The sequence below is a fragment of the Eptatretus burgeri genome, chromosome 12 (assembly GCF_056783735.1).
Source record: "Eptatretus burgeri isolate ZD-2024b chromosome 12, Ebu_testis_v1, whole genome shotgun sequence".
NCBI lineage: Eukaryota > Metazoa > Chordata > Myxini > Myxiniformes > Myxinidae > Eptatretus > Eptatretus burgeri.
Genome location: NC_140972.1, coordinates 51298571 through 51317277, shown reverse-complemented (window position 1 = coordinate 51317277; position 18707 = coordinate 51298571). Strand labels below are relative to the sequence as shown.

The 18707-nt window shown below is 35.8% G+C and overlaps 2 protein-coding genes across 5 annotated transcripts in view; one reads left to right on the top strand and one right to left on the bottom strand.

Annotated features, from left to right (window-relative positions):
* The window catches only part of LOC147015606 (cytosolic Fe-S cluster assembly factor narfl-like), a 44640-nt gene that overhangs the window by 1749 nt on the left and 24184 nt on the right, over window positions 1–18707 (bottom strand). The window lies entirely within an intron of this gene.
* The window catches only part of TMEM242 (transmembrane protein 242), a 46821-nt gene that overhangs the window by 14444 nt on the left and 13670 nt on the right, over window positions 1–18707 (top strand). For all 3 annotated transcript variants that reach the window (XM_085850520.1, XM_085850521.1, XM_085850522.1), the window contains one exon: window positions 3483–3611. In XM_085850520.1, coding sequence (XP_085706646.1) covers window positions 3483–3611 — 129 coding nt within the window. The remainder of the gene's footprint in view (window positions 1–3482; window positions 3612–18707) is intronic.

Below are 18707 nucleotides of genomic sequence, written 5' to 3'. Positions count from 1 at the left end.
GTCATATAAACATATTAATTCCAGAAGTTTACTGCCATTGATGCAGTGGCGATTGCACCATTTTGTCAAACATGCTACATTAGTTCTTCGTGCCCGTTTGTCCTTTTTGATGTCCTTAAAAACAGTACATTTCCTGTTTGGATCTATCATTCACATATATTATATATATATATATATATATATATATATATATATATATATATATATATATATATATATATATATATATATATATATATATATATATATATATATATATATATATATATATATACATACATACATATACATATACATATTGTTACGGCTGTGGAAATTTGCACGACACCATAAAGGTCCTCAGATCAGTTATGACACTAAGTATTTGTGTAGTTATATTTCCCCACCGTTGTTTAAAGGGAATTTCCGTGTTCACAGGGCTGTGATCCTTTGAGTTAGCCGTTTTTTCTTTTCTCTATCATTATTTTGGACCGATCATCCCCCAACAACCAGATCGCCACCACCAACACCATCCCCAAACCACCACAGCAAACCCCCACCACCTTCACCTTTCTCCCTTCACCACCATCAACAAACACCACCTGCAAACAAGAAGTCACCTTCGTCCCAGAGTCAACACCGAAGTCGCGCTGTCCAAAGCCCGTTCCGTGATTTTTACCATGTCCAGACATGAATTGAACAGAGAAATAGAACACGTTACTGAACGTCGTGCCATTGGTCGTGAATGGGATCCTTTTGAAGGAGAAATCAGATCAGGAATCATAAACGCCCACTTTTCATCCGTCCAATGGCTGAGCATCGGGTGGTGTAGCCCCACCTCCAAACCTGATGTGATCCTCAAATTTGCATATGAACTCCTTCACGGATGGACTCGATGCATTACACGCATCGGCTGGTCGGGTGAAATGAAGCCGCGTGGCGGAAGGACTCGATGCATTACACGCATCGGTTCGGCGGGACAGAAGCCCCGGCAAAAACCGCATACACACATCGGCTGGTCAGGCGAAACGAAGCCGCGTGGCGGACGGACTCGATGCATTACACGCATCGGTTCGGCGGGACAGAAGCCCTGGCGAAACCCACATACACACATTGGCTGGTCGGGCGAAACGAAGCCGTGTGGCGGACGGACTCGATGCATTACACGCATCGGTTCGGCGGGACAGAAGCCCCGGCGAAACCCGCATACACACATTGGCTGGTCGGGCGAAACGAAGCCGCGTGGCGGACGGACTCGATGCGTTACACCCATCGGCTCGTCAGGACGAAGCCCCGAAACACGCACACACACATCGGCTGGTCGGGCGGGACGAAGCCACGTGGGCGGACGGAGCTTGGTGCATTACACCACCATCAGCTCAAAGGGGTAAAGCTGAGCTGACATGGCGAGGCTTTGGTGATTTCAACCACGTACGCTTTGCCGGGTCAGGGGTCACGCTGACAGGGCGAGGCTTTGGTGATTCCTACCACGTCGGCTTTGCCGGGGTCAGGGGTCACGCTGACAGGGCGAGGCCCTGGTGATTTCAACCAGGAACGCTTTCCAGAGGTCGAAGGTCATAGGTCGGGGGTTGGATTTTTCCACTCCCCCGGCCTATATAAGGGCAAGCACAACAGAGCTCGCGGCAGTCTGGAGGGGTCGGAGAACAGGACGGAGCTCGAAGCGGCAGACGGGGGACGGTCGATGGAGAGGAAGCATCTTCAGAATGAAACTCAGGTCGAAGTTGAGGGGCGAGGAGGGCGAGTTGCTGAGTGGAGCAGGGACGCGGAGAAGGGCTCAGAGGCAAGCCAGAGGGCTGAGTGGGGACAACCGCCGGAGAAGGGGCGTTGTGGAGGCCACAGCCAGGAGGAGTCTTGCCGGAGCCAGTGCGGTCCAGAGCGCCAACTCGCTGAAGGGAGCGGCAGCAGTTCCCCTCTCCCAAACCGAGCTTCGCGCTGAGAGAGCGCCGATAACCCCCGTCTCGCCAGGAGGGCATTGACATTGCTAAAAGAGCCTCAACAACCCTCCCCATACCAGGCATCAACAATCCCCCCCCCCCCATCCGCGCTGAGAGAGCGCCAATAACCCCCGTGGTGCCGACTGTGAAACACGTGCCTGCGCGGAGAACGCTGGAGAGAGCTCACCGGCCACGCCAGGGGCACGAGTCAGGTGCAGCTACGCTGAAATTGCGGCTTGCCCACCATCGCGCCATGAGGGCGCGTGTAAGACCCTTCGGTCTCGTGAACCTGGCCGCTCATCCAGGTTCCACGTACATTTGGTCCACGGACCTGTCTGCCACCCTTGTCTGTGAGGGTGGCTTTTCTTTGCTTTTGTGTAAATGCATGTGGTGGCGCCGTCTTACAAGTAGAATTGTCTAAGTGTGCGTGTGAAATAGACACTTTATTCGTGGTAAATTCTTCATTTGCTTGCTTGACTGTACATAAGTGCATGATTTACTGTCTGGCTGTAAATACGTGCCTTGTCTGAGTGTGAAATAAATGTACTTGTTGAACTGTTCCCCGTTTCGTTGCGTCCTTTCCCTTGTTTGAAAGTTCCATCTTGCATCACGGAAGGAATTGGTAGAAGGGTGTAAGCACCCAGTAAATAGAATCACATCCGTCGGGGTCGGCGATAACACCGCTCGGTTATCACTGAAGCACGGAACGGACCGCTTCAACGGTTCGTGTCCTAGGCCGGCCAGCGGCGAGGTACGATCGCCCGGTTAACTACTCGTGCAGGTACTTCGGTATTCACCCTACTGACCTACCATCGTGCCCCCAGAATCTGAACGTCCCATTGTTTTATTTGAACAAATTGGAATCCGAACAATTTTTGAGAAAATTTTCCCCTAAAAACCGAACACATTTTCGAAAACCGAATTTTCGCAAATTTCTTTGTTGTAACTCAATCAATGAGTCCAAAAAAGTAACTGCAAAGGTGAACAGCTCCACTAATCACGTTCCGAGGTGAACTCGTGCTGCATAGCTAATGAGATGAACGTCACAGCTCCACCACTGCTGCCACCTCCACCAGAATCTTCTGTAAGCCGAAGTCGTCTCATCTCCAAGCTAAATACACTTCAGAAAACCAGTTTATTTATTTATATTCTATTTTAATATCTTTGTATGGTATTATGTTTTGTATTAATTATTTGTAAATACGTACATTTCTCATTTTTTTTTCAATTACAGTATCACCCTTGTGCATTCACCATGCCATGTTCGAGCTGCCGAAATCGACCGTGTGTAGGATTCTGAAAAATAAAGAAGCGATAAAAGCGCGAAAACCCGTCGTGAAGCGAACTCATTCAATGAACCCTCTGACGAACTCAACGTTTTTTTCGCGAGCATAGTAGTGACGTCATGCTGCGTCACCCAATCGCTTCACCTCTTGATTCTCTACCGTGGAACCGTGCGGTGAAAACGGCACGTTTGTGTCTCCACAGAGTGTACTGGGATATAAAACATCATTTGGTGCTTATTGGTTAATTACATACCTCCACCAGGCTGAACAGTTTACGTTTTGGATCCCAATGGCCACTGATAGGCCGGAGCTGCATCCAGACCTGATGGAAGAAGCGACAACGCTCCTGCTCATCCCCCAGGCTTGGAAAAAGATTCATGACCCAGAAAAGGTCATTTACTCATCTTATTTTACCTTAAACATGGGTAATTTAAGTTGAAAGTGTCTTTAAAGTGGGTTTTCTTGGGATCCAGGAATGGATTAATTCACTTTCCATGATTTCTTATTGGGAAAATAGTTTTGAATCCGAACTTTTTGGAATCCGAACAGCCTCTTGGAACGAATTAAATTCGGATTCTGGGGGCACCACTGTATACTGATTGTGGCTCACTTTTCCCAATGTAAGTGAATGGGGGATTTTCAGCGATTCATATTTTTTTCCCCTAAAAAGTAAAACCCCTTTTTATCCCAAGGTATATTTATTTGTCTCCCCTTTTAACCTAGGAGCACTCTACTCAAATAACCAATGCAATAAGATAAAGATTTGTTCAAGTAGCAAAGTAGTAATGTGATTTGTTAAAGGTGATTCTGAAGAAATATCTGAAACATGTAAGCCTCGGGACACTCTTTTTCAAATAACCAATGCATATTGTTTAGCTCACTCATTGAACCTATAAAGATTTGTTCATTCTCAAATTCCTTCAATAGCTTCATTTTCTTTGCACAATAATCCCCATTTAAAATATTTAAAAATAAAACATTTGAATCTTTATATTTTTCAAGATACCCCTTTTGTGTCATTATGAAATGATATACTTCTCTTAATGATCTCATCTGACCACCTCCTGAACCTCAGATTATTTTTTGCATAAGCCCCACCCACTTTCCATGAGATTTTTTACAAGCCACGCCCACGTTCCTAAGCTCCGCCCACTTTAACTAAGCCCCGCCTGCTCTTACATCATTTCCAGTTCATCTCTGACTCAAAGAAATCACAAGAAAATTCTACAATGTTATGGTTTTGAAAAATTTCCGAACGAAGGCTTGCCTGGGCTTGCCTCGGGAATTTCCAAAGGAAACCACCCCCACCAGTCTTTCTCAATAAAAGGTTCAACCCAGACTCCATTTAAAAAAAAAAAATTGACAATGGAGTGCTGTACTGTCCTTGAGTGGGATGAGCTTGCTTGCAGATCGACTACTTGTATGGAACTAAACCTTCAAGTTGATGAACTGGATTCAAACCTCTTATCTGTTGAGGTAAGATTTTATTTTCCTATTTTCAAAGTTTGATTGAAGCATACTCATTTAATAATTAAATCACTTAATTAATACATTATTATTTTCTCTCACAGGAAATTGTATCTGAAATACGAAATGAAAATACTGCTTTTGCTACAACTTGGGGCGAAATTGTTGGCTTGGTTGAAGACCTTATGAGCGACCAAGACCCGCAGAACGAGCTCGACCTTGATGGCCCAACCAAAGAGTTATACCTTGGAGACCAGCAAAATCCTGAAAAAGAGTTTTACAGCAATAGTACTCATTGCGAGTTATCAAGACAATACCCACTGAACGAGTTATACCTTGATGAGCCAGAATACAAGTTTTACCTTGGAGACTCACAATTTTTGAAAAAAAAAAAATCAGTAAATGAGTTCTGCCTTGATGGTTTAAATAACTACCTTGGAGACTCAGGAAAAGGGCTCTGCCAAGATGATTCTAAATATGGGGCCTACCTTGGAGACTCACAAATTTTGAAAAAAAAAAAAAATCAGGAAATGAGTTATCCCTTAGAGACTTTGTAAGTTGGTTTTATTTTGGAGACTTGAAATGTGGGTTCTGGCTTGATAACTCACAATGTGATACATATCTTGGAAACAACAGGAATGTGGTTATACCTTGAAGACTTGGAAAGTTGGGTTTATTTTAGAGACTTAAAATGCTATCACTCTTTGGGATCTAAACCTATCGATGTAGTTCTTTGTTGGATGGTGCTTGATGGGAGCAAGATCAAGAAAGTTCTGGGAAGAAAGTGCAGGCTTACTCCACCTTTCCACGTCATCAAACCTGAAAGCTTTAAAAGACAGAATTGGAAGAAGAGAAAAAAAAACATAAAAAATATATATTGTTAGTTCTGGGAAGAAAGTGCAGGCTTACTCCCCCTTTCTACGTCATCAAACCTGAAAGCCTTAAAAGACAGAATTGGAAGAGAAAAAAAAAAAAAAAAACGTTAAAAAAAAAAAAAAAAAATATATATATATATAGGTGGAAATCTCATTTTGAAAAAGACTATGTTGGGCGAGGATTGAGTTGGGGTTGAGATTTTGAATGTGAGGGGTGGGGGACACACGCACACGCATCAACAAACAAAAGATAAACCTTGACTATTCAGTTGAGGATTCTGTGTTTGGGGTTCACAGATTTAAGAACGTCCCCGTTGACACATTATATACTGTTATACATCTCGGACTTGGCCCTCGAGTGTCCACAACGGTGTATAGTAGGAGTGAGTGAAGCGCCAACCCATTGCTCCCATTGCACAAGCGCGCGCGCGCACGCACGCACGCACGCACGCACGCACGCACACACACAAACAAACAAAAGTTAAGCCTTGACTATTCAGTTGAGGATTCTGTGTTTGGGGTTCACAGATCTAAGAACATCCCCCCTTGACACACATTATATACTGTTATACACCTCGGACTTGGCCCTCGAATGTCCACAAAGGTGTATAGTAGGAAGGAGTGAAGGGACAACCCATTGCTCCCATGGGTATTATCTGCTTAGTTTTGTCTTTTGTAATTCCTGTGAATAAAATGAACCTAAAATCTCTTCCCCTTCTAAATCATATATCTTACAAGTCCAAGGAACCGTATCTATTACATAAGCAATTTTAAAAAGTTCGTTCGTCCATCGTTTAATATAACCTTTTTTCAAAATGAGATTTCCACCTATATAGTCTTTCGATATCACCAACTTTGAACTTAGGTTTTCTGACATTAATCTCTTTTTCATATTTTAATTTTGTAAATGTTTCTGATGGTTTCATATTTGTTGACGTGTGAATCGTGTTATTATACTTATCCACAATATCCTGAATAAAAGATGACCATTGTTGTGAACCGAGTTGTGTGAATTTTTTATATAGTCTCTTTTAAGGTACGATTAAAACGTTCAACAACAACAGCCTTCCCTTCATTAAAGGTCCTGTATAATGTAATACTGTTATTTTTTAGAAAATTCATAAATGTCTTGTTATAAAACTCTACCCTCATCAGTCCACAATTTTTTAGGTTTTCTCTTACTTTTATTAAATATCCATTGAAAGGCTAACATAAGAGTATTACCTGTTTTGTTTTTTAAAGGGACAACCCATGCGTATCTACTCCTCAAATCAATAACGGTTAAAGCATACTTGTACCCCTTATTATTGAGTTCAATCAAATCAGCGGACCAGATATAATCAACTTCCTTGGAATAAACCTTCCTTCTACGAAACTTTGTGAATATTGGTTTATGTAATTCATCAGCGAATTGCTCTTCAATCTTAATGACATCATTGCAGCCTATAAGTTTTTTGAATTTCCAAGTCCAAGTTTCAATTTAGCACTGATAGTCTTCTTCACGATGAACCTATCAACTTTTTCTCTCAAGGTTGGATTTTGCATCAGAGACAAATTATGCAACATTTCTCAATCAGCTTGATGCTTTTCTTCCAAAGTTGTGGTATTCCCATAATCAATATCGTGTCTCATGCACACTTCATCAACTCTATTGATGGGTTTACTCCATGATTTAGGATTGTCTGCCTCATCTAATCTTTTATCCAAGTTTGTGCCTGGACCACAGAAAGAATACCCTGGTAGATGTAATTCCCCTGGTATTCCAGTAGTTGTAAATTTACTTCCTGATAAAAACTTTTGTATATCTCCTCCGAGTTTGTGTTTGGAGATAAATTGATTTTTTTTTGAACCACACACCGAACAAAGACCTTTTTGTATAACCCTGTTATTTTTACTTTTAAAATACGAAATATTTTTAGTATTAGTTTTCTTTTTACATTTGAGACAATAACTCATTTATTTATGAGAAAATTTCCGACACAGAGCGAAAACATTTTTAGTTTCCAACATGCACATTTGAATCTTAATTTTTAAAACATAAAGAATCCTTAGAAACGTCTTTACTCTCTCCTCCATTGATTGAAGAAAAAAAATGAAAACTTTAATTAACATCAATATCCTCCCCCTGAAAACGATGTCAACGGTCTTGTCGAAAATACTGCTAATAGACTTGTCAATTCTTTGTTTTCCTCCTCGGTGGGTTGAGTTATTTTCTGTAATATCACCAATCTCTTTTTAATCTCACTGGTTTCCATATTTATGCATTCTTGCTCTTTCCTCCCTCTCCTCTCTTTCCTCCCTCTCTCTCTCCTCCCTTTCCTCCTCTTCTCTCTCTTCAACTTCCTCGTCCCTTACTATCCTTGAATCGCTTACACCCCGTAGAATATCATATATATATATTCATCAGGATTTCTTGTTATTCCTGCATCCAAAATAATTTTTTTTACAACAGGAAACCAATAAAATTTCTTTTGAATTTCTAAAAGAGCCTTACGTTTTCTTAACTTTATAATTTTTTCATTATTTAACATTCTAATTAAATCTAAAGTTGTCGGTTTATCAACATCAGCATAATGCCAATCTTTTATTGAAAATACCTCATTCTTATGTTGTAGAACATATTTATTAAAATACCGAATACCCTTTTCTTGAAGGTATGCTTGGACACAGAAATGATAATTTTCTTGAAGCCTTCTTGCCGTCATTTATTTATGTATTCGAAATATATGTTAGAATAATATTATGACACGAAAACACCTCCCCATCTTCCCATCGTTAAATCATTTTGTATTTCCTTACTTGTATATAATCCTGTTTTTTCTGTTTTCATGATATAAACTAGTGCAAAACCATTATTATATTTACCCTTATTAAATTCTTTTATTTGTTGTTTACTAATCGTGCTTCCACAAAACTCATTCTCTATACCAAGTGGATAATATTCTTCCTTACGAGACTGAATTAATTGTTCCAGGTCTTCTCGGTCAATTTTAAATGACCAATTATATCCCAAATCTTTCATATCATACTGCCATTGTTCTATTCTCATACAAACGATACACCCTTCTTTATAAAAATTTATTTTAATTCGAACTGTGAATTCTGTATGACCTGGAGATAAAATCAACACTTCTGTATCTTTAGAATACACGGCCATTTTATTGAAGGATATATATATATATATATATATATATATATATATATATATATATATATATATATATATATATATATATATATATATATATATTGTGATAAATCACTTAATCTCACCAAGTCATTCGCGTCAGTCGGGGTTGGATAATTTTTTAATTTATAACCATTTTTCATATTCATATTTTTGGTTATATTATATTTGTCATTCAGCCTGTGCCTTTGTGTAATAATTTGATAAATCAATATCCAGTTCTTGGGATGCACCAAGGATAGAACGATCTTTACCAACATAAGTCATTTATATTAGATTAAAAATAATGTCATAAAAAATGTATTTTTTGTTGAGTTGCAATAACACATACAGACATAATTGACCACAACACTTGGAATTTAATTCTTGGACTTGAAATGTTTGATAAACACCATTCTATAACAATTTTATGACTTCAACAGGTGGTGGAAGACCAAAACTATCAAAATAATATTTGTCTTGATGATTAAAAATACAAACCCAATGAGAACCGTTCCCATTATTATCTTCTAAGTTCGTAATAATATTCTTTGTATGTTTTGGCACGTTCGTTAATTCATCTCTCATACAAATAACCACATTATGAATTTTTATTTTCTTACAATATTTGACAAGTTGTAAATTTGATGTTGTATTCTTTCCAAATTCTTTAAACCACTCATCAATGCTCATTTATTTATTAGAAAGATATAATCCATTACCCCTTTTAGTTAATTTTACACCTGCTTGTGCGATAGAAGAAAGCATATCTCCAACTAACAATCTCGCTTTATCAGGCAGACCTTCAAGTTTTTCAGCAAAATCTACAATTACACCACTTCCACTAATTTGTTTCTCCAACTCTTTGTTATGCCTTTCCAATTCTTTTTGAGCCCGGAGTTGAGCCTTCCTTTCGTTGGCAGTTTCCACCGCTGTTGAAATACCACACGTCAATGCTCCAACCGCACTTAAACCAGCACATAAAGGAATTAGAAATGGGAGAAATCCTCCACTCGTCTCTCTTATTGAATATTTTTTCAACATTGGTTTTGACATTTTAATTTTAAGTGAGCCAGTATCGTTCAAGATTTTAACCTGTTCTCTTGTGAGCAAAACATCAATTCTTGCTGTTCCGTTTCTCTAAATTGTATTAACGTTAATCGTATAAGGCTTTTGATTTTGAACACAAGATGATAGTTTATGAAGATTGATTTGATTAACATATACCCCAGTTGGTACTTTGCCACTCATTTATTTAACAAAAAAATTATGTGAGACTAATCATAACACCATTATCTGTATTAATCTGTAATTCTGTTTCTTCCAAAAGCAAACAATATGCATCAACTTCTTCACTCTCTCCTCTTTCAATGTATAGGGAAGTAACCACTCAATTCGACTTTATAGTTTCCTTTTGAGCACTCAGGTCAAATGCATAGATTGTATACAAACTTTTAAATGCTGTCATATCCAAAATAGGTTCTTTATTTCCATTACTTTCACACACCTTTTGGTAAGACTTGTATGCTACAGCAAAAAAAAAATTTTCCCAATTAATTTCCAATCTATCTCATGGGTAAAATGTTCCATCTGGAGAAACATGAAGTTGTTTCACCTTAGCATTATCACTCAATGCATTATTCTTATCAGTCGCAGTATCACCATCTGGCTTTTTAAAAATGATCCACAGATATCGTCGCTTTCCTTCCAGAACACCCAAATTCCACGTGTAAGTGGTTTGGTTTAGTTTAACGTATTGACATCTTCTTTTGAGGTATGATACACTGAGTGGTTTCTTTGAGTTAAGTCTTCTGTTCAACATCTCTTCTGTTTTCGGATTAGGAGCATATTCACTAATATACCAACTAATTTCATCAAATACAAATCTATTCTGCTCACCAAAAGCACTACCAACACCAAAAAGTAATCTATTTTCATTATCATTCCTTTGTAGTTGAAATCTAATTTTAAGACCAGACAGAACTTTATCATGATCACAAAATCCAAATATACCTTGAAGAGGAACTGCCACAGTAAAACTATTACCTGCTTCTGTATCATCATTATACATTCCTTTCCTTTGAGTATATCCAGGGTCTGCGTTTGTTCCCATTGACATATCAGGAATAAAACCTTCGACAGCCCCCTTTCCCATTCTATCACTGAATGTATATCGTGTAAATTTCATCATTTCAGATATAGCAGAGACATAATCAACCGCTTCAACTTCTTGTGTTCCAATGTACAAACGAACACTATCAAACATTTTCCAGAAGAAATCATTTTCGAGTGTAGCGTTTGTGTTATTCCCAGCCTTAGTGAATTTAAATTTACACAACAAGAAACTTTCGGATAGATTCAAATAGGTTTGTTGATTATTTATTTCAAAACTTTTTGCACCATTTGCATTCCAGTCTGTTCCAGTTATTGCATTTACCTTGAAGTAATCTTCTTTTTTAGTGGAGTTTGGGATGATAATAGTATCATCCAAATCATAGATACTATCAATTGCATCCATACTTGTATTTATTTAGGAAAAAAGATGTTAAAACTTTTGAAACCCTGATCCGAGTATTCAAATTATTTTGCCTTTTTTAATTTCTTTTATTGCTTGTAATTTATGAGATTCCTTTTGGGCATCTTTTATACTCTTTATAGCACCTGCTACATTTCCCACAGCAGAAGCAGTTGAACCAATTAGGTCTTTATGTTTAAGAATAGTTGAACCGATACCCATTAGAGTATCAATTATCCCATCTCCTCTAAATTGATGTCCGACACCCCTTTGTCTCTTAGGTTTATAGTATCCTCTACCAAGATACATACCTTCACCCTTGTAGTATTGGGAAAGGAACATCCCATCCCCTGTAATTATTTTATATTTTCCCAACTCGTGTTTCTTCACAATAACCATCGTATTTATTTATTGGAAAACTTCACGTAGGTGAATTCTAATGGATATAACTTCTCCATTCAAAGAAATCATACGATTATCTTGGTCGGTTATCCTAAAATTTACTATGTGTATGGTTTTTCCTGACACAGGGAGATAAACCAAATTTTTGGGTTCCATATTGAATTTATAACCAATTAGGGTTGAGTATGCAGTGAATGAAAATATTGTATTTGTTTTTATTCCATCATTATAAGCACAATCAATCAAATCACAGTGAATACCGAATTTATTCCTGAGGATATTTGAATGACATTATCACGGTAAAACGTCCCATTAGTTTCAATCTTTTTTGAGGAGAAACCCAATAACTCTCAAAATGAATTATCAATTGTGAAATCAACCTTGTAGTTATTTTTAAGTTTAATCGTTGATTTTGAAATGTTTTTGAATGTCTATAACAATATTTTTTGGTTCATCACCCTGTTCTTTCATAAGTCGAGCAATTTCGGAAGATATTTGAGAAATCTCATATGCTCCGGGTGAGACTTATTGTTTTGTATCCACTTCCCGGATTATAACTAAACTTGTCATTTTTATCAGTGATATAAAATAAGGTATTATAAGATTCCATGGACAATAAAGATGCCTCATATTGTTTTGTTGGGTCAAGTTGTAGTGGGTATGGGAATGAAGATGTGTGGTCGCTTGTTGTGAAATTAAAACTCAGGATTGTGCTTCTCATCTTATTTCATATGAGATAAAATGTCTTTATATTGAGATTTATTAATTATTTTCATGTTCATCAACTGGTCTAAAATGGCTGATGCTTCATTAAAACAATTGTTATTTCCAACTTTCTTACTACCTCACAACAATAACAGTCTATTAACTAATTGCGATGGGTCATTTGGAAGAAAACTAATACCTGAACCAAGGATACTTAAAGCCTGAATAATGTGTTTCTCCTTCTCATTTTTCCTACTTTTACCAGAAATACTAACCCTATAATTAAGAGTGTTCAGCAGATCAATATATACTCTAGCATCATTATTTTTCATATCCAATGGTTTATCAAAATACTTTGATTCATCCCTCACAGTTGAACCTTGTCTTCCATCTTTTGTGAGAAGAAACAGTAATCTCAGAGTTAGTTTAACAGGAGGTTGAGCAGAACCCAAGAACTTTAATTCGTCATTAAATATCAATACCTTTTCTTGAACAAGATGAAATATTGCTGGTTGTTCTGTTGGAATGAGTCCTGCTTTGGTTTTTGAATCCGCTGAATATTCATTGTTTTGAAGAGCATTCACAATATAATCAGGGGGTTGATTAATCTCTTCCAGTTGTTGAAATAAACCTTCATCCTCATATTCTAATTCTCCTAAATGCTTTAATTCTTCCTCAGTCATGTGATCAAAATCTTTTAACATTTGAAGTTTTTAGGAGTATATTCTACTGTGGGAACTGTGGAAACATCTTTAATTTTTTTCTTGGGAAGTTTTTAAAAGTGGTTTAAAACATTTCTCTCGTTTCCTTTCAAATGCTTCTTCGCCCGTTAGTTTCTGTCTGCGTTTCTTCTTTATGTCTTCCTCTTGTTTTACAACTTTTGAAACCAACTCTTGATGTTCCTTAAATCTTCTTGCTCTTTCTTTCGCATCCATTTATTTATTGGAAAATATCATTTTATATCTCATCTTGTTTCACAACAACATATTTATATTTTTCAGTCGTGTGCTTCATATAATCCCCAAATTCCTTTTTACTGCATAATGTAGAACAATTGTCTCTCCAAAAATTGTTTATATCTATTGAATTTAACTTGAATAAAATAAAAGTATAAGCATTGTTTCTAATGGATACTTTGACTAAGGTAAATGCAATTACAAGACGAATGTCTCCCTCTTGTGTAGTAGCTGTCCATTACCGTTTGGTTTCTCTCATTAACACAATCATCAAAGATAACGAGGTTCTTTTTAGATTTATCCAAATCTTGGGGAGACGGAATATCATCCATATTATCACGAAGAATACAAGTTATCGGTTTTGATTTCTTTTTACATCTCTGTGTATCACAAAATAGTTGAATTATATCTTCAATGTTATAATCATTTCGGTTTTTTTGAAGTTTAAATAAACCGATTATATCTTATTTTTGAAGACCAGCATTAAAACCTTGTGAGAGTCGCTGATACTCTGGTTGAAAACTCGACTTTGTGAAAATTATTCAATTATCATAATCTAAAAAGTTGGGAGTCAGGAGCATCTTCAAAAGTAAGCAGGTTTTTCTACACTGATTGAACCAACTATGAGACATCTTAATGAATTTGGAAGATTTTTATGATTGTTGAATTTTATCTTATTTTCCCAAATGGGTAAAAAATCATTCATTTATATATTTGGAAAACAGGTTATTTAATTTATTGTTGGCTTTTTTAGAAACTCTATATTTTATCCTAAGTTCAGGTTTAATTTCAAGATAATCCATTATTTTATTTATGCAATATCTTGTGTTGATATTTCTCTGAAAATCACATCCATGAATAATATATAACAACAATCCTTTGAACATTTCTCTAATACGTTCAGTTTCTTCCCTTGTAAGGAAAGGTGTGTTATCCCCCTCATACTTTACATTCATTTCTCTAATCAATCTTGTAAAGTAATTCATTTTTGGTGTAAATCTAAAAGAATTATTTTCCTTTTCAAATTTTTATTGTCATTAATTAGAAGATAATCACAAAACATACATTGTTTATAGGCTTTTGACTCTGTGTTTAATCCCCGTCTTTCACACGCAGGACAATTCTCAAATTTGTAATATGGAGAATCAGGGAAGTCGATCATATTTATAAAGTAAAACTTTACTTAAACTGAAATTAATCTTCGATATCATCTTCGATACTTTCAGAATCATCTATACTTTCATAAATATCGTTTGAACACAAACTCTCGGTATCATAACCATCGTTTGAATGCAAACTCTCGGTATCATAATCACTCTCATAATCTTCAAAATCTTCAGTTTAATATTGACTCATATTTAATTAGTAGAAAAAAACATTACCACCGATATCTATATACTTTTTTCATGAACAGATTAAACTGCTACATTTTTTATATTAGAGGTAATTTTAAAATGATCCTTAACTACTATTGAGCGAAATGTCATTTCACCTGATATATTAACATGCTTTATTTCATCAGGATTTATATCTTTAGAGTTGTAGAAAAAAATACAAATTTCTCCTTGCATATTACAGATTGTCTTATCTTTTCTTTCTAAAGCTTCATCCATAAGGTTTTTATTTTTTGATACTTTTTCTTGTTTCATTGCTTTTTCTAGTTTTGAATATATTATCAGAAGGAGAGGAGAAACTTTTGTTAGAGATACTTTAATTGATGTTCTTCCAGGTATACTAAAAGCCCTTCCACTGAAGGAAATTGAAGAACTCATATTATTTTCCATAATTGTTTTTATCCAATAGTTGTTATATTTATCTTTGTTCAATTTCACATCCTTGACATATTTCTCAGTATCTTTTACAAATGAAGAGATTGATTGAAACTTGTCTTATGTGTCTTGAAACATTGTATTTATTAAGTGAAAAAAGTTGGAGGATAAAGTTGTTTTTAGCACAGATTCACCTGTAAAATAAACGAAATTTTCATCAAGAAAATTTTAGTTTAAGAAAAGTTTTATTATATAAATATGGTGAATACAACATACTGCGATGTTTGTAATCACGAATAGAAACATTATAGAAAACACCTCCGAACCAACAAACACACATTTAATTGATTTCATCAAATATCTCATCTTGAGTTGGAAAGAAAACATTGTGATATCTGTTCAAAGGATGTTTTGAAGAGTAGTTATAATAGACATTTTCAATCACAAAAACACAAGAAAAATGAGTTTAAAGTAAAGGGAGACTATTATATTGAAAACACTGATGGGGCATTTAAAGGGCATATAAAAATAAGGGTTTTTCAATTTGGAGAACCCGGTCCATCATCAATAGCTGAATCAATTGAAATAGTGAAACCTGATGTTGAAAAAGTTATTAAAAAGACATTAAAAGAAATGAAAACTTTAAAGTTTTATATGGGAGTGAAAATGAATATGAAAAGACAAGATGAAGAACAAACTCCTGATATGAGAAGAGATCTTCATTTTATAACATCACTTCAAGATTTTTTGAATAGTGGGGTTTATGAATAACTATCAAGACAAGAGGAGGATGTTGATAATACAGTGGTAGGAAGTGGATTTAATATTTAAAAAATCATCTTTTTAGATATACACATTCTAAAATCAAACCTTCTTAAAGCTTCTTCTTATATTGAATTATCAAAAGAAATAAAACTAAAGAAGGCAGTTGTTAATATTAAGAACAATGATAATAAATGTTTTCTCTGGTCTGTTCTTGCTCACTTACATCCACCAAAATGTAATTCAGAAAGAGTAAAACAATATATGAAATATGAGAATACCTTGGACATTAAAGATTTTAAATTCCCTATGCCACGAACAGATATTCCTAAATTTGAGAAAAAGAATAATCTTTCTATTAATGTATATGGATTAAAGTCCTTGGATGAAAAAGTATATTACATTCAATGCAGATATGAGAACAAATACAAAAGTAAAATTTGAAGGGGAATTCTATAAATTGATGAATAATGCTGTCTTTGGTAAGACAATGGAGAATGTTAGAAACAGGCAAAACATTAGATTTGCAACATCTTGGAAAGAAGCTTCTTGATTGATAAATAAACCAAGTTTTAAGAGAGAAGAGGTTTTTTCAGAGAACTTTTCTGCTATTCATATGGAAAAGGAAAGTATTGTAATGGATAAACCAATTTATATTGGAACAGCAGTTCTTGATTTATCAAAGATATTGATGTATGATTATTTGTATAATGACTTGAAGAAAAAGTATGGAGAAAATGTTTCATTGTTGTATATGGACACTGATAGTTTTATTCTAGATATAAAAACTGATGATGTTTATAAAGATATGAAGAAAAATATTGGAGTATATGATACAAGTAATTTTAGTAAGAAGAGCGAGTTATTTTCAAAAAAGAATGAAAAGGTTATTGGTAAGTTTAAGGATATGTTGGGTGGAAAAGTAATGAGTGAGTTTATTGGATTGAGAGCAAAGGCATATGCTTATAAGTGTGGTGATCAGATTGATAAATGGTTAAAGGGAATAAAGAAAGATGTAATAAAGAAATCAATAACTTTTAGAAATTATTATAATTGTTTGATGAATAAGAAAGAAGAATATAGGAAAATGAATACAATAAGAAGTAATAAAAACAAGATATACAGTGAAGAAGTAAATAAAAAGGCATTAGGAGCCTTTGATGATAAGAGATTTATTTTAGATAATGGAATAGATTGTGTTCCATATGGATATTGTATGAAAGAGTGAATAGAATAGATTGTGTTCCATATGGACGCAAGTTTTAACGATGGGAAGATGGGTTAGGGTTTTTAAGGGCTACCGCCACGTTTTTCACAATATATAAATGGTCGAACCAAGTATGAATCAAACTAAAGAGTGGAGAAAATCTCAGTCTTGGTATATAAATGTAAAACATAATGAATGTGAAAAATATCAAGCAAGTCTTATTGAAAAAAATAACTAACACAGAGGGAAATAAAACAAATAAGCGAATCAATTTAAAAACCAATAAGTTAGAGGATGTAAAGAAAATAATAAATATCCTTGAATGGACTGAAAACTTTGATGGTTATCAATTGAACAATGGAAAAATAATTTACTACAATCTCAAAATGATATGCAACTCAGGGGGTGGTCAAATGAGATCATTAAGAGAAGTATATCATTTCATAATGACACAAAAGGGGTATCTTGAAAAATATAGATTCAAATGTTTTATTTTAAAATATTTTAGATGGGGATTATTGTGCAAAGAAAATGAAACTATTGAAGGAATTTGAGAATGAACAAATCTTGATAGGTTCAATGAGTGAGCTAAACAATATGCATTGGTTATTTGAAAAAGAGTGTCCCGAGGCTTACATGTTTCAGATATTTCTTCAGAATCACCTTTAACAAATCACATTACTACTTTTCTGCTTGAACAAATCTTTATCTTATTGCATTGGTTATTTGAGTAGAGTGCCCCTAGGTTAAAAGGGGAGACAAATAAATATATCTTGGGATAAAAAGGGGGTTTACTTTTTAGGGAAAAAAAGATGAATCGCTGAAAATCCCCCATTCACTTACATGGGGAAAAGTGAGCCAGAATCAGTATATTCACCCTCCTTAGGTCGAATTTGGCGAACAAACCTATCCTGTGCGGGTGGCCAATTGGCACGATTGTGGTGAAGTCGAAAGACCCACCCGTGACTAGCTCCCAGCGTTGTTCCGGGAGGGTCACGACTGAATTGTCCGTCCGGTGGGCGACGCGGCTGCCATTAGAGGTACGCGGCCGATCGCACGCCAGGCGGGCCAGAATTCGTAACAATATATATATATATATATATATATATATATATATATATATATATATATATATATATATATATTTCTTCTTCTTCTTTCGGCTGCTCCCGTAAGGGGTCGCCACAGCGGATCATCAATATGATCCGCATAGTGATTTGGCACACGTTTTACGCCGGATGCCCTTCCTGACGCAACCCTGGTCGCCTCTTACGACACAGGGATCTGGTACACCTATTTTAACCGGGGTATACACCGGCCCAGTATACTGGTACTCATTTCGCTGACCTCGGAAGGATGACAGGCTGAATCAACCCCCTGGTGTATTAATTCAGTGGCCCAACAGGGCTTGAACTCAGGACCTTTTGGATCCCAAGCCGCTGCCCTAACCACTGCGCCAACACCAGGCTTCATATATATATATATATATATATATATATATATATATATATATATATATATATATATATATATATATATATATATATATATATATATATACATATACATACTTACATATGGAGTGTTTTTTTAATACTTCCACTTATTGTGGCAGCATGATTTCATGTTTTCAACTGGCTCTGATCAACAGTGCACCACCACT